The sequence below is a fragment of the Carassius carassius genome, chromosome 3, assembly GCF_963082965.1.
Source record: "Carassius carassius chromosome 3, fCarCar2.1, whole genome shotgun sequence".
In the NCBI taxonomy this organism is placed as follows: domain Eukaryota; kingdom Metazoa; phylum Chordata; class Actinopteri; order Cypriniformes; family Cyprinidae; genus Carassius; species Carassius carassius.
In genome coordinates, this window is record NC_081757.1 from 37,892,050 (window position 1) to 37,913,875 (window position 21,826).

General features: G+C 37.8%; 2 protein-coding genes and 1 long non-coding RNA gene across 3 annotated transcripts in view; 2 read left to right on the plus strand and 1 right to left on the minus strand.

The window, feature by feature from the left end:
- ano1a (anoctamin 1, calcium activated chloride channel a) overlaps nt 1-8,624 on the minus strand; it is a 44,486-nt gene extending 35,862 nt beyond the window's left edge. Inside the window, exon 1 of the mRNA XM_059537492.1 lies at nt 8,375-8,624. The gene's annotated coding sequence lies outside the window, so the exon portion shown is untranslated. The remainder of the gene's footprint in view (nt 1-8,374) is intronic.
- Nucleotides 8,625-10,854: 2,230 nt separating this feature from the next.
- On the plus strand, nt 10,855-11,337 carry LOC132115169 (uncharacterized). Its single transcript, XR_009425430.1, has 3 exons — nt 10,855-10,992; nt 11,072-11,107; nt 11,206-11,337. It is a non-coding gene; the product is annotated as an uncharacterized LOC132115169 (long non-coding RNA).
- A 221-nt stretch (nt 11,338-11,558) lies between these two features.
- On the plus strand, nt 11,559-14,511 carry LOC132113160 (putative nuclease HARBI1). Its single transcript, XM_059520984.1, has 5 exons — nt 11,559-11,760; nt 11,830-11,945; nt 12,046-12,157; nt 12,250-12,551; nt 14,440-14,511. The coding sequence occupies exons 1-5, from the start codon at nt 11,559-11,561 to the stop codon at nt 14,509-14,511; spliced, it is 804 nt and encodes a 267-aa protein (XP_059376967.1).
- Nucleotides 14,512-21,826: the final 7,315 nt, after the last annotated feature.

Sequence of the window (21,826 nt, forward strand, 5' to 3'; positions counted from 1 at the left end):
AAACGATCCATCCTAAATTCGCCTTTTTCACACGCAACCGGAAACTACGTCACGCCGGGTAAACGGATTTCCGCCAGAGCTGATACTACGTGTTTTGAAAATGGAGCGGTATTTCACAACTTCTCTCTCGACACTGCCTCGACTCAGATTTGAGGATGTAGACAGAATTGTTGGACGGCACTCAACAGTTAAAGAAACAAGGCTGAGCAAGGGCTATAAATTCTTCGTTGAGGAATTTATTCACAAGTATCAAGGTAAGTTGACAACTATCTCTGGCGTTAGCACTTGCAACATTACGAAGCTATGAATTGCTAACCATTTTTATGTGTTCAGTCTCTAATGTTGTTGATCGCATGGTGGTAGTGAGAGCTAGGTGTTATCGATCTATGAGGAAAAATGAGGAGCCCCACACACTTGAGGTTATAATATGCCTGTTGGCTTATATGAGTTAGTCAGATCGTTCTGATATCAAGTTACTGCGGTTGCAGTATTTCTATTTTTATTTCCCTTTATTTTAGTTTCACCTGTCTTAAGGTTTTCTTTGTTGGTTTTTAGTTATGTCTATTTCATTGCTTCTGCGGTTGCAGGCTACAGCTGTATTTCTTGCTTTTGCTGCTGTTTGCAGATTTCAATTAACAGCACTTAAAGGGATAGTTCACTTCAAAATGAAAATTCTGTCATCATATAACGGTACAATACTCACCCTCAAGTTGTTTCAAACCTGTATGAATTTATTTCTTCTGCTGAACACAAAGGAAGATATTTTGAAGAATGTCAGTAACTAAACAGTTTACTGGTCCCATTGACTTCCATAGTATTTTTTCTTTCCTACTATGGAAGTCGGCAGGAGCACTTAGTGGGTGTTGACAAATATGGCAACAAATACTATGAGGGCAACAGAAACTTTTTCAGTATTAATTTACATTTTGAAGTGAATTATCCCTTTAATGTAACTCACAGCATAAAATTACAAATAATTAGCTAAACTATCGTCTTCTCAAACAGGTTTCATTGGAGACAGAAGAGGTTGTTTGTATTTCTGCCTATATGTGCAGCTGTGCAGCTGGTAAAGGGTTGTGCAACCATCTGACAGCACTTTTGTATCAGACGGACCCACTATGTGCAGCTGAATTTGCAGTCTGTCCCACCACCACTGGCCTGCACGAGTGAACCACAGAGATGGCATCGTCCAAGAACACAGGCATGTATTTTTCCTTTTCTGCAATTGGTAAGAACACTATAGTATCAACTCAAACAAACAAGTAAGTACATGTTAACATCAAAGCATTATGGACTAATAATGCACAAGAGTGCAAATTAAGTAACAAAGGTATAAATAAACATCACCCAAGATTAATACAATCTGTTAACTGTTATTACTCATTATTATTTCATAGTGACTAAATGCATAAACTAATGTCAATATATTATATAACCTTATTATGAAGTGTTTCCAGAATACTTTAACACTGCATTTGTTTGTTTTATACTAAGGGAGTCCATCCAGAAGCAGTGAGTGAACTTGTTGTCCTGAAGCCAAAGTCAGTTGGGAAGACTGGAATCAAGTCTACCCTATACAGGGCTTACACAGGTAATACACAACACTGTATGAGTACACGTGTACTCAGCTACAACTTAATGTGTTCAAGACTAATAGTTTGTATTAATTTCTTTAGGTCCCCTTCCAGATCCAGATGTCTTGGCTTCTGGTACAAAACTGAGTCAGATCCATCCCCGGCCTTTGCTGGCACACATACTAGAGGGCATGTCAAAAATAGAGTTGGTCCCCTCACAATTCGGTCCTGTGCCTCGTGGTAGTCCACTTTCATACCAATGTCCCCCTATAGCTGCAGATGTTCCTGTTGTTAATTTCCCCCCACTACCTGTGCTTGGCTATCAGCTTGGCTGTAATTTTAAATATGTGCCCACACACCATCAATCACTTCATCTGGAGTCTATAAAGGTTACCCATTGTTCCGCTTGTCAGATTGAAGAGGCCACAAGACTACAGTCAAAATGTACTGCTTGGGGACAAATGCGGCAATCAAGGGTTACTGCAAGCAGGTTCAGGGAGGTTTGTCATGTACTGGGGGATTCAACTGGTCAGTCATTAGCGCTAAGAATCATCAAGGGTACGAGGCAGACAAGTGCTATGAAACGTGGCCTCGAACTTGAGCCAGATATTTTGAGAAAATATTCTGAGACAGCCAGTGTTAGTGTCCTACCATGTGGTTTTATTATCAATCCAGAAGCACCACATCTAGGAGCCAGTCCAGATGGACGAGTGTATGATCCATCTGAAACATTCCAATTTGGCCTAGTGGAGGTAAAAAGCACATCTGCTGATAACATTGCCCAGGTTCCATTTATGAAACTACAAAGAGGACAAGCCAAACTTAAAGAGACCCACAAGTACTACTGGCAGGTTCAAGGCCAGCTTGCAGTGACTGGTCTACAGTGGTGTGACTTTGTGACTGACACAAAATCAGATTTCACAATACAGAGGATCTGGCGAGATGATGCCTTCATAGCATCAATGAAAGACAAGCTAGACATGTACTATTATAGTGTTTATATGAATGTGTATCTTTCAGTGTTATGAACAGGACAGTTTCTGTTCATTTTCTGACCTTTGGATTTATTCTTATAATGGTATATATACCCACATTTATGTACAGAATGGTGAATACATGCTTATCTTTTTAATTTGATCTTGTGTAATATATGTGATTATATGTATGCATACACATTTACTAATTCTATATGTATTTATATTGTGTATATAAAAATGAACAACAGAACTGAGTTGACATTTGTTTTTAATGAATTCTTATTAAAAAAAGCATTTTGTTGTCAACTATTTCATTGTGTCTGTCAAATTATTTTCAGGAAACTTAGTATAAACAATGACAATATACATTTGATCAAATGTTACAGTACAAAGTAAAAAAATAAAAACAATTTATTTAATTATGTTACCATTAAACATTTAAAGTATCACTACTATTGTAAAAATTAACCTCAGTGTAAATATCTCATATTTATTATATTATACATATATACTTGTATACATTTACTCCTCAAGAAACATTGGTCCCTGGTAATTAATCATAAAACAGCAATTATGCCAGATCTGATTGATGCTTCCTCACAAGGTGAGTGGCACAACAGAATCCCAAATGTGGTTTTCCTTGACCCTTCGAATGACCCTTTCCACCAGAATTCTGAGGCATGCAATGGCCTGTGTTTTTTCACAGTCCTGTTTGCTGAACTGCTTAGCACGTTTGAAAGGTGGAATGATCAGTCTAGCACTAACACTGGAGAGCATATCCTCGATTGTGAACCCCTTGTCTGCCATGACCTCATCTCCAGGTTCAAGCAGGTCCAAAATGCCGGACTTCTTTGTGATCTCTTTGTCGGAGATTGAACCTGTGTAAAGCTGGGAGATGAAAGTCATTGCACCACACGGAGCTACTCCAACCAGACCTTTAAATGTTGTAGTGCTCTTGTAGCTGGAGAAGATCTCTGAGTGGAGTGTCAGAGATGTGGGGCTCTCACAGCGGATTTCTGTGCAATCCAGGATGACTCGCAGGTTTGGACAGAACAAACTGTACTTATTTGGCATGGAGAAGCATATTTGTTGCCTGGACATCCAAATAGGTACTGAACCCAACACAAAGAACAGGTAGTTAGCCCAGGTGATAATGGCCCTGCTCACTGTGGCCACGCTTACCCCGAAAATGTCGGCGATTACTTGTTCCTTCAGTCCAGCAGCTACCCGACAGGAATACATGAACAGTTCATCTATGAGCTGGATCTTCCGTGCAGGGCTAGGGCTTGGGAAGGCTTCCTGTGACATCCTCTGTGCCTTAGTCCAGTACACAAGATTGCTGGCAGATGGGCAAACAGATTCCCAGAACACCTGGAAAACTTCCTGTGAGGGAAACTTTGTGTAATATTTCATTGTGTGATCAGAAACACAAAATCTGCTCATTGTTGTTTGTTTCTCTAATGACATTTTCTGCAGCCTAGCCTCCAGGTCTTCAATGTACTGCAGAGCCTCATCTAATGCACCTATAAAAATGTAAAATAGTATAGTTAGCAACTAATTACGTATATTTGTATATATATATACACACACACATGTATGTATATATATATATATATATATATATATATACATACACACACACACTATATATACATATATATATATATATATATATAGTGTGTGTGTGTGTGTGTGTGTATATATATATATACATACATGTGTGCGTGTATGTATACACACGTATATATATATATACACACACACATATATATATATATATATATATATATATATATATACACACACACACACAGTCTACACTGTTATCACCGAAATACACAAGCAAAAGTCAACATTAGTGCTTACCAGCAGGTGGGCGTGCCGCGTAGTCATGTTCCTCAATATGACTGGATTCATTGGATGCATCTTCTGTGACCACCGGCTGCTCCTGAACACGTACATCCGCGCCAAGTCGAACGGCAGATCTCTCAAAAGCTGATAGTCTTTGAGGGAGTACATAGAAATTATTCCAAGGGAAACGACTGGGAATGGCACCGACTTTTAGCCGCGAACTTCCTGGAATGTAGTCGTCAGCGGTAAAATGCTGACTGCAGACATACGTGCTGCCTCTCCGAATGACGAACGTAGACCCTTCATCCCGTCTAATAGCGATGACCCATTTCTTTTTTTGGTCTTCGTTCATTGGAAACCCGTGAAAACTCAAATAAGGTTGTTTTTGCTTAGAATTGCTGCACTGAGGGACGCTACAGCAACACCTATTCTTGGTCTCGGCCATTGTTGTTGTCACCGGAAGTAAGTTTACCCGGCGTTGGTGAGCACCGGAAACACAAAACCCGGAAGTGTGAAAAAGGCTTATTCTATGGGATCTTAGTAATTAGCTACTATTTAGGGAAGACTAGTGCGCACGCGCCTGGCCCGATGTTAACTTCCGGTCTGTCCGTGTTTGTTTATCGGTCTGGCTCACTGATCTATATATTATATATATTATAGATCAGTGGACTGGCTAGTAGCTCAAGGCTACAGCCGTTACCGGGGAAACCTGTTTTTCCCGCTCTAAAGCACCACCTGCTGGCAGAGAATGAGTTTGCATTTTCAATAAGTCCATCTACACAGCAAACATATTTTGCTTATCAAAAAAAAAATCTACTCGATGGCTGCATTCCAGTCCATTTTTTCAGGCCCTTCACTGCAAACTTTGTCACTGATTTCGTTGCATGAGCGCCCACATTTGGCGGGACCCGGGAACCGTTTTAGTGAATTTGATTTTACTTCTTGCTAAATTTCTCCAGAAAAAAACCCCAGACCTCTCTCTTTGTTTTTATAAAATAATTTGAGCAATACCTTTAATTGATTCAGTTGTCTCAGAACAAAAAAGCTTTAAAAACCTTATCTGTTTGTAACACTTTTCCTTAATGACATCTCACTTTTTTTCAGTTTGTAATGTTTTAAACATCTAACCCTTCTCTTTTTTCTCTTCTTTATTTGTTTTTATTTGTCTGTTATTATTATATTATTTATTATTATATTATTTATGTTGATGGTTGTATAGTTTTTTTGTGTACTGATCTTGATTTGTGAGTATTAATAAATTAAAAAACTTCTGGCGGAACCCTGTCAATGGGCTGAACTGAAACATCCTAAGCCCTTGATCACTTAGAATCAGCTATTCAGTTGGTTTATACATTTTCCTCTTATGAATTATTTTTGTGCAGCATTCTATATGTATATACATATGTCTGGGCGGTTATAAAAGTGTATATATATATATATATATATATATATTGTTTTGTGGGAATAAATTTAAGATGATCTTGTTGCATTGTGGTTTATGGAGTGGCCTTAAGTGTGCATATGAAGCAGACTTGCTCCCTCGGCCAAAATCGAAGGGTTGAGGGTCTGTCCATATAAACTTCCCTTGTCCACTTAATGAAGTGGAACGCACTTCACAATGGCAAGGAAGTGCTTATAGGAAAGTTCGCTAGTGCGTGTCTAAAAGTGGAGTGGAACACAACCTAGAGGGAGTTAGCTGTTGTTATTGATTTTGAAAGTCTCCTGGAAGTTAAAGGCACAATATGTAATTTTTCTGCTTTAAAAATAGCAGAAATCACTATATCTATGTTATAGATTTTTTTTAGTTGTGTACTTACATTATCCCAACAGTTTCCACAAACTTTCAAATTCGGAGAAAATTATAGTTTAATTAGAAGACACGGCACGTTTCTTTATTTCCGTTTTGTCGCCCGTCTATGGCGTCATATAACCTTTGACCCCTCTAGTTTATCTAACTTCCTGCGGAACCCGGCGGAACGCCAAATACAAAAGGTGAACAGAAGCAAAGAAGAGACGAAAAAGAAAAAGTAGTAGCTAGCCTTGATCGAGACTATTATATTTTATATTTATATTGTTTATATTCGTATTTATACCTCAATCAATAACTTAGTTATGGATCATGATTATGCTTTGCCTGCACGTTCTGTGAAGCACAAACGTACGGGTGAAAAATGACCCGAGAAGGTTTTGGGACAAGAGAAGAAACAAGACACGGGTAAATATTGGAGCTGCATTTCCAAGATAGAGAGAGCTTCATGACAAGCTGAAACTACAGAGAGATGCCGAACTCGCTTGCATTCTAATAAACAGGTATGCATCCATTCAGCTAACTATATCTATCCGTATATTTTGTGAAACGATGATGTCTTGTGTTAAACGTAGACGGACTAGCTCTCATGTAGAGTATAGTGTAAATCCACATTTGTTCTATATCTAGCTGGATAAAGTAGCTTCAAATGCAGTTCACTATCTTGTTCGATATCATAGTATAAACGTAATTATAATTATTAACGAAAGGCGATCATGTTTTTTAACATATATTACTACTAGCTAGATGGAATATTGATTTGATAGGGGTCTGATAATTCATATATCTCTCAGTTCGAAAAGACGTGATTGTCAAAATACTAAGTTAGAATGAGTGCAGAATGTGGGGAGCGACAGAGCGCGTGTTCCAATGACAACAACTCCCATGAGCCCACGCTCTTTCCCGACGTCATCAAAGTACGTCTTATGTTATTATTTTGATTGAGTGACCCCTGGTGGCCAAAAATCCCATACTGTACGTTTAAGTTAGGGCCACAAAAGCGAGCATGCACAGTAACATTTGTTTATGTTATTGCCGTTAAAACTGTCTATAGATGCACATGGGATGCAGGGCAGGAATATTCCAGGTCTCATATCTGACAGGACGACAAGCTTTTCATGAGTGCTGATAGGACCAACCACTAGCACCCTTTGTATGTTGTTACATCATTAAGCCTGTAGGTGACAACAAGACAAGACTATCTTTTATAAATGAACCATTCATTGAACTGATTATACGGATTAATTTATGAACAACGAGTGACTTTACGAGTGAGTCATTGAATCAAGCACTCGACTGATTTGTTCAAAACACTGATTCATTTAGGTACAAAAGTTGCTGAAACTGAGCAGAAATCTAGCTCTCGAAGATCAAACAGTCAAGCCATCTCAGCAGACACTTCACTCCATATCGATCCATTTCCCTATGAATATATAATTTTACCCAGAGAACAGGTAATTATACACACACTTTTTTCCATCTCACTAACATTCTCTTACTCCAAAACAGCTCAAGCTTAGTTGTCACTGCTAGTGAATTCTTCGTGTCAGCAATATCGCACTGGCATATGTGATGGCTGTACACTGCAAGATTGCCGGTATAATATTGCTAATCTAGCCTACTGCAGTACAAACACACACACATACATATATATATATATATATATATACACATACATACATATATATATATATGCTATACACATTTATACAGCTTATAATGATGCATTTTGGGTGGATGTTTGGGTTATATATATATATATATATATATAAGCCTAGTTATTGTGATTTAATAATTCATGCATCCTTTTTTCAGTAGAAACCATTAGTGTTTTTCAAAGTCTGTGGTTGCCATCGCGGTCTGTAGTTTTCAAATCGACGTAATTCAAGTGCATTGTCAATATATATATATATATATATATATATATATATATATATCCCACAAAACCATTTTGTGATTATTTTCAAGGTAATGACCACTCAGCTGAGCGTCCTCACATCTAGATTACAGCTCACACCGGCAACATTAAATCGGCAATCGAATCCTAAGCAGGCTAGTCAATGATTTTGTAATGTCCTAACATTTTCAAGTCACCTTTAATTAAATGCTGGAACCGGTCAGTCACTTCGGAACTTGAGAAGAAGAATGAAAATGTTGAATCTTACTTGTGCTCCGAGAGGAAATCACTCCCGCGCTTCGGCTCCTGACTCCGGCTCACCTGCGCAAGCACTTGTTTATCTCAAACGCTCAGTAACTAGTAAATATCTTTCCGCCTTACAACTTGGAAAGAGCGAAGTCTTAACAATTAAAGTACCATACTTTTCGTACAAAATCTCTGTAACGCGACGTGCGGACAGCGCGTGCACAGCACTGATATGACGTATGCATAGGTGTTTCCCTCACTATCAAAGCAGGTCAGGAATGTGGGCGGGCACGGGATTGACTGAAACGTATACTATTTACAGTTTAAATTACCGGAGGCCTGTTGCACAAAAGTAGAATTAAGACATCCGGGATAAATGACTCAGCTGAGCTCAATGAAGCCAAAACATGTGCGTCCAGGCTTAATTGGTTGCACAAAGACCAAGCCAGGATGAGCAGACACGGATTCATTAAGCCAGGTGAAACCAATCCTGAATAAATGCGCGCTCACGGCTCACTCAAATAGACCCCGCCACAGATCACAGATTAACTGATTTACCATGGCAACTAGAGCCGCGTACTTTTCCCCGTCGGAAGCACAAACCTCATGGGGGCATACGAGGAGGTAAAAGATATAATTAAGAAGAAAGGCAACACCGCCACAGTGATAAATCAAAGAGAAAAAGCGTGGCAAAGTATTGCAGACCGCCTGAATGCGTAAGTAGTGCACAATTACAAACTCACCGCTCCGCTGAAACATCACAATTACAATTCAAATATTTAATTCACATCTCCAAAAACGCAGTTGTACTGTAATTATGAAACGGTTAAATTTTTAATTGAAATGCACTGCAGATATGAGTGAAATTGTGTAAAGTAACTCCATCCCACTGTATAAAGCTATGATAAATTATTATTAAAGCCTTACATTATTATTTAACGTTACTACGCTCAGTACGGTTTAATCTTAGCCGTTGTACTCTGCTTCTTATGTTGTCCACCGTTTTTTTTTTTTTTTTTCTCCTGCTTTTATTAATGTAAAGCTGCTTTGACAGAATGAAACAATTGTGAAAATTGCTATATAAATAAAATTTAATTGAATGAATAGATGAGCTATAATAATAATCACTTTAATTTATATAGCGCCTTTCAAAGGACCCAAGGTCGGTTGCTCACTGCACTGCAAAAATGTCTTTCTTACTTAGTATTTTTGTCTTGTTTTCAAGTAAAAAAAAATCTTAAATATTTTCTTGAGCAAAATTACCTAGGAAAATAAGCAAAAAAATCTGCCAGTGAAACAAGAGAACTTTTCTAAAATTAAGTGTTTATGGAAAAAGTAAACCTATTTCAAGAGAATTTTTCTTATTATATTGACAGATTTTTTATTTTTTTGCTTGTTTTAAGCACACATTTACTTAGTTTATATTTTTTGTCTAAACTATACTTATTTTGCTAGATCATTTAGCAAATCAAGAAAATACATCTTTATTTAAGTTTTTTTTTTTTTTTTTTTTTTGATTATTTTTACTGAAAACAAGACAAAAATACCAAGTCATTTTTGCAGTGTGACTCCATTAAATGTTCTTGTGATAAAGAATGTGTGTGTGCTTGTGATGTAGATTAAACATGAATGGGCCAAAACGGACATGGCAGCAGGTCAAAATCAAATACAAGAACATTCTGCAGAATGGTATGGTCCCTGACTAATATTTAACCAAGCACAAGCATATATTGTACCCAGAAGGTGCCTGCTCACACATTGTCTGTACTGTTTTAGCAGTGAAAAAGAATACCCACAGACAAGGCACGGGTGGTGGGTCACCAAAGGCTGACCTTACCCCAGCAGAGGACATGGCCTTGGAGCTAAATAAAGGCAGGCCCGTCTTAGAGGGGATCCCTGGGGGGAAAGAGACGAGCATGGGTTCCTCCCAAGATGCCACCCGCTTCATTCAAGGTATGTCCTTCCATCTCTACATGGGATACAACCACATTCATATTGAATCAATTTGGACTGTCTGACTTTGGTTTACCTATTGCCTTGCAGTGTCTGGCAGCACTGTGTTCCTGTTAGAGCCACAAGCACCAGACGATGCTGATCCAGTGAGTACTCCCATCAAAGGCATACTGTAGGCCTGGCATGTCTTGTCTACTAGCTTCAATATGAATCCGATTAAATGTGATAGGGTGAAAGCCCCAGTGCAGCAGCAACAGCACATGGAGACGACGATGATGAGGAGGAGACCATCTCTCTGGATTCCAGAAGGCATGAGGTATCATGTTAAGACTGTGAAAGTACTATTTACTCTACAATGGTGAGGAGTCCTCATCAAAATCAAAACATCTAATTTCTTTTACAGGACCCAGATGCTATACAGTGGGAAAACCAGCCTGGCAACATGGTGCGTATTAATAAAAGGACACCACATCCTGCCAAATTCCAGCTGCGCTAATTGTATTGTGTTCCCAGAGCTCACAAGCTATCAGAAAGTTGTATGGCAACCACCTCCGGCACCAAATAGAACTGGCAGACATAGACATTCAGTACAAGAAGAAAAAGATGGAAAATCTTGCACTGGAGTCCGAAATAAAAGAGAGGACAATTAGGAAACTGGACCTTGAAATAAAAAAACTTGAGAGGGAGGTGAGATATGCCTTCAATGTACACTGTATGCTAACTGTAACACAAATGTATTAATCATTATTTTTCTTTCCTCCCCCAGCTCCAAGAAGATGACACGGCTCAAAATAAAAATTAGGTATATTCTCGTAAAGTCAAGTGAGCCATGACATATGAGCTCTTATTGTGAGCACACAGGACGGTGGCATCTTTCTAAGGTTTTTTTTATTTTCCCAGCAATCAGTACAACCAAGTCATCGTTATAAGGCACCGGCCTCTTTTGCCCCCCCCCCAAGCACGAGGTGTGGCCACTAGCCTATATGAAGGCCCAAAATTGTGTGTTTCGTTCTGCTCTGACAATGGCATGCCCATTCTTGCGAGATGTGCTGGATGAAGAAGCACTTGTGCTGAGGAGAGCCTTCAGGCAAGAAAGGGTCTTCAGGGACCGGTTGGACCCACTGGCCTTCCCTGATGACCATCTATATGAAAGATACAGGTTTTCTGCAGATGGCATCAGGTATCTATGCAGACTACTGGGTCCCAGGATTAAGCACCACACTGCACGGAGCCATGCACTGAGTGTGGAGCAAATGGTTTGTGTGGCCTTGCGCTTTTTTGCTAGTGGAGCCTTCCTGTACTCAGTGGGGGATGCAGAACAGCTGAACAAGGCCACAATTTGCCGCACAATAATGAGTGCGTGTCTGGCTATCAAAGCATTAGCAGATGTCTTCATCTCCTTCCCTGGCCACAGAATACTCTGTGACATCAAAGAGGAGTTCTATAGGATTGCAGGTAAGAGGATCTACAAATTACAGGACAACTGTTAACACCTAGTAGGATACTCATTACTTTGTGTGACAGGTTTCCCCAATGTCATTGGTGCAGTGGACTGCACACACATAAGGATAAAAGCCCCCTCAGGTGCCCATGAGGCCGATTTTGTGAATAGGAAATCCTTTCACAGCATTAATGTTCAGGTGAACATAACTTTTTGATATTGTCCATTGACGAACACTCTGCATTGCCAGTGATGTGCATTGATTGGTGTAATATTCCTCATGACCCTTATGATTACAGATGGTCTGCAATGCTGACTGTGTGATCAGCAATGTTGTGGCAAAATGGCCTGGCTCAGTCCATGACTCCAGAATCTTTCGGGCCTCTGAAATCTATCAGTGCCTATCACAAGGTAAGCCACACAACCCCTATTTATAACCATCATGGCTGTGTCAAGAATATCACTGTGTTTATGAGGTAGTAATGATGAGATTGTGTTGACAGTTGAATTCTCTGGTGTGTTGCTGGGAGACCGGGGGTATGGCTGCCAGCCTTTTCTCCTGACACCTTTCACAGACCCCCAGGAAGCACAGCAGGCCTACAACCATGCCCATGCCAGGACCAGGGCCAGAGTTGAAATGACCTTTGGCCTCCTGAAGGCACGCTTTCACTGCCTTCACAAATTAAGGGTCAGCCCTGTTGGGGCATGTGATGGTACTGTGGCTTGTGCTGTCCTCCACAATGTGGCCTGCCTGAGGAAGGAGAGGGCCCCCAGAGTGCCACCAGCCATGGACTGGGACAATCCGGCAATCTTCCCTGATGACGACAGTGGTTGGCTGCTGATGGACCAATATGTGTTGAATTATTTTAGTTAGTATGTGTGCTTTCAATTTTGGTTAAATATGTCCTGCGGTGACAGGAATTTGGGTTTTTTTGGGTTCGTTTTTTTACGAATTTGGCCTCTTATGATGTTTGTGCGGTATACTGTGTGTAATACAAGGCTGCAGGGAGGCTACTGCATCCATTCATTTGTCTGTTCAGTTGATGTGTATGGATTTGTCCTGCATTTATTTTAGTGTGCAGACATGCAGGGTGTGTTATATACAGACCTTTGAATGTGTATGTATCATTTTGTATAATATGCTTTGATTCTGTGCTTTCCATCTTGTAGAGTCACTGTGACTTCAGTTTCGAAAGGAGCTGATGGTTTACCTGCTTTGTTTTGTCCTTATTCAATAAAGGAACATAATGTTACACATTGTGTTTTTATATTCATATGGAATGTGTATTTGTGTATTTGTTTATATGACAGAGTACTAGGGCCACACTGAGGAAAAAGGATAGTCATAAATTTATGAGGCTGGTTCTTTCTGCAGAAAAGCTACATATTCTTTTTACAGTTTTGATACTTATGACAATGTGATACTTAATATTCTGGCACATCAGCATGTCTTTGTTTATGAAACCATACTGAAGTAAAATTTCACGAAATGCCCCACATCTGTCATTTTAACAACTGTCCTCCTTTAAAACAACTGGTTACAATATTATGACTTGTCTTTTTTTTCCCTCTGTGGCCCTAATATTCTATCATTTTATATATAGCCTTATAGTCTATGGGAAACTGTAAATTATCTAATGATAGCAACATCATCTAAAAAGCATTATTTATCCAAAATGATTGAAATTAATGATCACAAACGTTTAAATAATGACAGTGGGTCTAGTTATGTGATAACAATGTATAGTGAGCAGTGAAATAACTATTGGTTTCCATTTGTGGTGACTGCTGACTGACATTAGGGATGAGATTAAATAGATCCTGGAATTTAGCCTGGTCTGGAGCAGGCTAACTCCACAGAATAAATCTCCATGGTAATTTATACCATAACATATCCTCCTGCCCCCTATCCAGCTTTAGTGCAACCGGATTACGGATCAATTGAGCCAGGATCACCAAGATATCCTGGCTTAATCCCTTATCCTAGTTTTGTGCAACAGGCCCCGGGTAAATGTTTTCTCTGAGGTGTACACACTGTGAAACGGTAAACACGGAACATGCATGCACACAGTTCGAACATCTCTGAACAAAATGTAAAGTCTTCATACGTGTCACAAAGGTATGCACGCTATGTTCATCACAATAACCACAGGTCTTCCACAGTCATGAAAAAAATAAATGCCATAGAAATATCACAAGACTTTAAAATAGTGATTTCCAAGACTAAATAAATAAATAAATTCATAAAATGTTAAGTCGTTGACTTGTCTATTGTGAATATGATTTTACTTTAATATTATTGTTGTTATTATTCCAGCTTGAAATCCCTCTTTGTGGGTGTTTTAAAATCTATGCTTTAATTTTTTACGAAAATGAAAGTAATGAAAGGTAATTGAGGTTGTGGGATCCCCTGCAACTATGCCTGTGCTTTGTTGTGCTTGGCAATAACTAACCAGATAAATATAAAAGCTGATACAAATTTTCTTAATTTTTTTTTATTTTACAGCTACTCCTAGTTGTTTAATGATCCGCATGCTTGGACACAAATAATGCTTGTGATCATTTGGGAAAGTTTGTTTTTACCTATTATTGGTACACTATGTTCTGTTTCACATAGCATAAGTGATCCACCCTTTTGTTTAACTGTTGGCAAAGTGTTCATCTTTAATTGCTTGTTCTTTGTTTATTGGCAGATTGTGGTTCAATCAAACCGCAGTAGTTGGCTTCAGAATGCCCCAGGCTTATCTGAGGTTTCTGTCCCATGACATTGATGAGACGAGAGTAGGGTTTCTCTCCGATGACTCCTCCATATTTGTTGTGCAACGTGACAGTGAAGGACTGCACACTGAGTTAACAGATAAACTTTCCTGTGGATGGTATACAGTGATATGTTGGCTTCCTGAAAGGTCTACAAACAAATATGCCAGAGACCTTTGATAATTTCTCTTACTCTTTGTTTTCACTTCTTTAAACATTTGAATACAATTTAAGCCTACACATGCGTTCATTTTGCATTATTTAAATGCATCCTAGTGATTCAGGAGAGATGGTTACCTAACCTGCCTGGTGCACAAGGTTTTATTTTTTTCTTTCTTCTCTTATGTGTCTTGTCTTTGCATCACTCTTCTCTCTATTATGTTGTGGCTAGGTTTCAGACGTGTTGGGAAAAATTGGCTTCCTCTATTGTTTTAGTTTTTGTAGACAACAATGCTAATCGCTGCCCTCAGTGTGAAGCTGGCTAAATTAACAAGAATGGTTAAGTTGATATAAAAGAATGCAATTATATGCCTAACTACTGTACTACCTGAGGAAATAATACCGTTAATGTATAATTGTTTAGGCTTACTACTTAAATTTGGGACACAACCAGTAGTCTCCTCCTCTTCTCTTATCTCTCTCAAACATGTGCTCTCTTTTTAAGTCTTTCTTTCTGTTTGCTCCATAAAACATGCTACAAGAGAGGCCCCAACATGTACTTGGACGCTGAAGCCGCACTTGAATCTATGAATGTCATTGCACTAGATAACAAAATATCAAGCAAAGTGCCATCTGCAAACAAATGATTCTGGACTTTTTCTCAGAACTAATGCTGAGACAAGTGGCAATGAGAATAAAGAAATTAGCCAAAAGTTGTTTCTGTAACAGTTGATAAGTGAACTGAAAAAATGAGCATCACTTTTGTGCAACTTACATGATTTGTACATAGATTTATACAATATTAATTTGCATAAAACAAACTACAAAGATTAGTCTTCAGGTTAACATTTGCTGACTTTACAAACTGTAGTATTTTAAAGAGTTTACTGAGCCTTGAGACAAAACAATTTTTTTGATTTGTATTATTATTATTATTATTATTATTGAGTACAACATTTGATACATCAGGCTGTTGTGGTTCACATTGTATGACAGGAATGCAATACAATACAATGATGACTGAAAAATTTACAAATAAACACTTCAAAAGCCATGTGTACTTACATTAAAAAAAAAAAAATATGTATGGATAATCACGTAAACTCAAGTTGTTTCAGTTCATCTTTACTTATTACTAACAACATTTTATTTACAAGTTATTATGTTTAGCATATAAAAATCACAATTTACAGTGAAAAGTCACATGTATCACAGTTTAAGGGGAGTGTTTTTAAAATGATACTCTCGTGCTAAAAAAAAGCTATTAACTATCAATCAGAGGAGAGAAGACATGTGAAGCTTGTGTACAACAGTTTTTTTTTTTTGTTAAATATAATATCAAATGTAACCCTGGAGCCAAAAACAGTCATAAGTCACACAGGTATATTTGTAGCAATAGCCAACAATATTGTATAGGTTAGAATGATACATTTTTCTTTTATGCCAACACACACACACACACACACACACAGTTGTTAGTCTTAAGTGTATGAGATACATTTTTACCTGCTGGTTGCATTATCCCAAAGCTGTCTCTCTCTGTCAGTGTATTTCTTCCGTCTTCAATGTCTAAATTTCCTCAACTCAGCATACAAAAAGATACACTGCATCTGTGTAAATGAGTGGAGGTTGGACTGCCACAGAAGCCCCTCAGCACGAGTGGGCCGTGTCTGTCAGCTCCTGGTGGGAGATGCTCATTTACATTGATTTGGAACTCCTTTCACCTCCTAACAACTAAACTAGGCATCAGTCTAGAAAAGAGGTGCATTGGTTGTGGCTTAGTACTTGTGAGAGATGTGTCTTCATTTGCTTTTTGGAAGATGTGATAGTTTCAGCAGTTCAGGTGGAGTTTGAACTCTTCCAGAGAGGGTGAAGGTTTCGGATAGTAACTTTGTGCCTTGTTGTGAAGTAAGGCATTGCTCATTCAGTGACCTGAGCTGACCTGAGCTTTACTCAACTTCACGTCGTTCCAAACTGATTTGACTTTCTTTCTGCTGTGAAACACGAAAGGAGCAAATACAACAAAAGCATGCAGTGATTATGGACTGACATTTTCCCTTCCCTTACGAAAGGAAAATATATTTACCAATATATTTCTTAAAATATATTGTGATATATTGTAATATATTATTTTCCATTTTTATTTTCTTATATATTATATATTTGAATACATTGAATAATATATTGATGATACATATATTATATTATATATTGCAAAATATAAAAATGATTGCCGCTTTCAGTATATTGCAATATATTGGAAAAAATAAATATATATATAAGAATATATGCCTAATATATTACATGATATTTTCCAATATACTGCAATATATTTTTGTTCCATAAGGGTTACGCCATATCTCTTAAATGTTCAAGCCTTCAAATTTGAAATCTACAAGTGCACAAGTCCCTTTCCATTCCTAGGAAATGTTACACTAGAATTTTTTTAAATGGTGAGAACCGATGAAAAGCTTAAATTCTAAATGTATATGTCTTTCTGTTTATATGTTAATTTCAGTCTAGTAAACAGTGGCCATTTTAAAATGCAAAATGTTTATTCGTCACTCTCATTGACCACCTGATGCTACTGGATTTGTTAATATGCAAACTTTATCTTGCACTATGGCCAAAGGAAAACATGATTTTGTTTTTTTTGCGTCCTCAAGTGATACTATATTTAAACTTCTAATCCTGTTCTCACAGTAAATGACAGACATTTGTGGTCAGAATCTCTGCTGCATGATGCAGTATTAGATAAAACCGGGAAGCTGATGGCTGAAGTGATTTAGGAAAAAAAAAACATGACCACTGGGATTTAGCAGCAAAAGGGTCGTTAAGCTCCATCAAGATTTCCCGTTTGTCAGAAACTTTGTCCTGACCTTCGAACCCAGGCCCTCCGTGGTTGTGCTGACATTCCCCTCGACAATCTAACCCCATGTTTATTTCCGCCCTTCACAACACAAGAGACTTGGCTTAGCTTCTGTGAGCCCAGAATAACTGGACAACTAAATATACCTTTTGTGCTCATTTTTAACCAAAATTTAAACTTTGAGTGACACTTGACCATTTAAAACTTGCTAACACAATGCTAAGGTGCTCTAAGTGATTGCCTATTATCCCCAGTCAAAAGAGCCCACCCCCAGGACTCTTTTAATTGCACGATGCTAAACACAGGCATAAAAAGGATCTAAAAGCTTGTCCACTTTTTCACATGAATTATTCTCCACTAGGCAAACATCATGAGTCTTACTCACCAGAAAATGAATTAAAAAAAAAAATCAACACCTGAAAATGTTTCTTTACGGTATGAGTGGAAATTCTGCTGATTAAGATAAAATGTTTAATTGAATATAACTTTGTGTGTCTTAGTTATGCAAACAATGACCATGTGTGTGGAAGTGAGCACATAATACATCTTGTTTCTACTTCTCCAGTGACTAATGAAAGGACTAATATTTGCCTAGTTTAGGGAAGTGAGTTTGATCTCACAGTTGGGTCAACAGACTCATTGTTAAATCATGAATGCCCTGCAAAACAATTCCACCTATATGTCCAGACATACCAAAGAACAAGTGGCATTGAACTCACATTTATAGCAGATATCCGACCCCTTGAATGCTGTGATTGACCAATGAAGTTTTCCCATAAGGAATACTTGTATAATAATAATTTTATTGAATTTTTTATTTTTTATTTTAAAAACCCGGATGGCACTGTGGCAACGTCTCCAAGGTGCTTCAGGAGACCTTACTGCAAAGCTACCTGAAAAACTAGGGCAAAAGCTGTTTCGAATGAAAAGGCTTCACATGCCAAATGTTAATTTAATTTAGTTTATAGAAGTTAATTGATAAAGAAATTACATTTATGACATTATTTTCGACAGCATCCTCATTTAACAGTATTTTTTACACAAGTGTCTAAAACTTTTAAAAGTACTGCAGCTCTGCAGGTCTGTGAAGCATCTTGGAGACATTGCTACAGTTTTTCTGGTTTTAGTCTGTCACATGTTATTCCAGAAAGACTGGATTATGATGATGAGATCAGATGTCCGTGTGGAGCACTGGCTGTTGTCAGACTCCTTGTGCAAATGAAAATCTCACTGAATGTTGGAAACTGATATTTCCCACTTACACTACTTATGCAGATCCAGTTCTACAAATGCAGTAAATCCTGCAAAAATCCTTTAAGAAAGGAGGAAACCAAAAACTTTGATATAAAAGGGTATAAAATAATTTGATCATTGCACTCTGATGTTGTGTGCTGTGAATAAGCTCTCAAAAATTGAGTTATTAAAAATGACGTATGAACGATAAACTCTGTGATAGTGGTAATTCACTCTCCATAGGAAATATGTCCATTACCGTCCTCGCCCCATTCTGAAACCGTTCCATTAACAAGATCCCATACACTGACCACTTCCTCTTATCCTACATATACACAATTTTCATCTTAAATTGAAACAGGCTGGTGGATCAGCTTGCAGTCCATCTCAAGTCAAAGTGAAGGCTTGTGGCACAGCCTATAGTTGTTCTTAGGATGGTCTGAATATTTTCTCACAGGCTCAGTCAAGTAAAGTAAACTGAGGGTCATTTGGAGACTGCAGATCATTTGAAGATGAAGTGTCTACACCAAGAACAAAGAGAAACATCCTTTCCATTAACTGTCCACAACTTTCCCTCCCACAAATCTCAAGGACTGTGGTGACCAAAAGCATCATTTGGCTCAAGGCAGTGTTTAAGTGTGTGTGTGTGATGGTTACAGTTATGGTTATGACAACGCTGAGGACAGGCTGCCATGTGACTAAGTTTGGAATTTTTGTAGGGAGAGCCTGTACATCCTGTGTGTGCTGGGGAGGATGTTTTTCTCTTAGTGGGGTCACAGAAAAAAAAATAGCAATAATGGGCATAAGAGATCTTCCTGCAGTCATTTTCAATTAATCATTTCTATTTTCTTTCTATTTTAAGTTTTTATCCTGTGTATATATAGTTTTTTTTTTCACAGACAATACATTTTAAAAGATGTTTAAGTTTCTTAATTACTTTCTAAAATTTAATTATAAAATGATTATAATTACAAAATTAGAAACCAAGTATTTAGGTCACAAGTCTAGAAAATAAAAGAAATTAATTGAGAATGTAAAAAATATGTAATAATAAAAGTAAATGTAATTTTTGCAAGTCAAATGGCTTGATAATAATAATTATTATTATTCATACTGTAGGCTACATATTGGGGTTTGCTTTTCACCCACGTGGTATATAGTTAAATATGAAATGCATTTTAAGTAGAATGCATTTTAAAAATGGTTAGACCGAGCCAGCACATCTTCCACGACTTGGTCAAGGGCACAGAGAACATTTTCACTGTGGATTTCAGTGAGGTCGCTTTCAGCTCTGGGAGTCCAAAAAGTGTAGTTTTTACGTATGCTGTTCAAGAAACACTCAGTGATATCACCACTTTCCATAACATTCATCTAATAAACAGCAGATGTAGACACCTAACATTTACAGGTCACCGCAGTGTCTGCAGTGGTAACTTATATTTTATATAATTGCCATAGGGCTAGAATAAGGACACACATTAAATGTTACAAATAAAAACAAAGGCTGACCATAAGATATATAATTGCATGTGATCAGACTAGATCAAAGATGAGGTATTTGTATATACACTGAGAAAGAACGTGTGCAATTTGACAGTAAACTACTGCAGTATCATTTTTCTTTCATGATGGTAAGCTAGCAGTTAGACACACCTATCCAGGCCTCTACTCTAAGCTGAGGACATTGGAGACTAAGCTTTCCTTCTAATGAATCTATGTATGCTGGGTTGGTTTTATTCAAAGAGAACCTGGCAGGTTATTAAGAAAGTGCTGGTGCTTTTGAGGTGAGGTATCAACTGTCGTTAAATTATGCCAGTCTCACTTTCTCCCACCCTGGAAAGTGATTTCTACTGAGTGGGCTCTAGTCAGTACGCTGTTCAGGAGGCCCAGAAAATTAGCAGCACCTCTGATCACACACTCTTAAAAATGAAAGTGCTTTATTCTCTTGAACCTTTTTTGAAACAGCAAGATTCTTCAGATGTTAAAGGTTCTTTATGGAACCATTTAGACAAAAAAAGTTCTTCTATGGCATTGTGAAGCACCTTTATTATCTAATTTTTGTAATATGCTTATTACATAAAACCAGTTTTCTCTATCCTCCCCCTGATTAGTTAAATGCAATGTTTTCTAGAAACTGATGCTGATGTTTGCAAGGTTCAGTAAACAGAACCAGCCTTCATTATGGTTCTCTGTGTGATAGCGGCATCTTGTGGCAAATAATGCACCTTACTAAAACCAATCACTGTGTTTAAGAAGAGAAAACCTGTTAAAAGAAAAAGATGGGCTTCTTGTGCAAAACATACAGAGGAAAAATAGTATGTCTAATAAAGTGATATAGGAATGGCTAGTATTATAGCTATAGCTAGAATGGCTAGTATCCAACATTCCACACTTTCAGCTATGTCCGAAATCGCTCACTCGTTCACTAATAAAATAGTGTATGGCAGTTGAGTTCACTGTATCAGAATGGAGTGAACAAATAAGTGAACGGATTCGGACGGTGACGTGTACACTGCGCGAGTGCACGTGAGATTTGGAGCTGTTGCAAAAACATCGCCATATGTATCTTATTTTAGAAAATGATATGAATAGCAATAATACTCGAAATGACTTTATATTGCAATTATACACACCTTTGTGGTTTCATCGATGGTATATAATTATTTTTTGTAATGCTTTTGCTCATAATCATTAAATGCTAAAATAAAAATAAACACACATTAACACGTTCATAATTTTATGTATGTGCTATTTTAAGTATCTTGACTTTACACTCGCTCAATCAGCGTTTTGAGCTCAGATAAGATGGTTTTAGAGCGCGCTCAGGCGACCGTTAATTTTAATACGCTACTGTGAATAACTAACATTTTTAAATTATCCACCAAATTATCATCATTTTTGTAAGTTAATAACGATGCCACCTCAGTAAATTAGTAAAATATTAAACTGAGTTATTTCCTACATACTATATTTTGACAAATAATTTATTAAAAAACGTTTAAACGGAAATTATTAAGATGTAAACGGCATCTCTCATTAAAACTCGCTCGCTCTCGCTTCCA

What these genes read in the sequence shown, in the direction of transcription:
- LOC132113160 (XM_059520984.1), top strand. Translation starts at nt 11,559, where the DNA reads ATGGTTTGTGTGGCCTTGCGCTTTTTTGCTAGTGGAGCCTTCCTGTAC. An exon ending in TTCACAGCATTAATGTTCAG is followed by an intron (nt 11,946 to 12,045) that starts GTGAACATAACT and finishes TTATGATTACAG; the next exon opens with ATGGTCTGCAATGCTGACTG. An exon ending in CTATCAGTGCCTATCACAAG is followed by an intron (nt 12,158 to 12,249) that starts GTAAGCCACACA and finishes TTGTGTTGACAG; the next exon opens with TTGAATTCTCTGGTGTGTTG.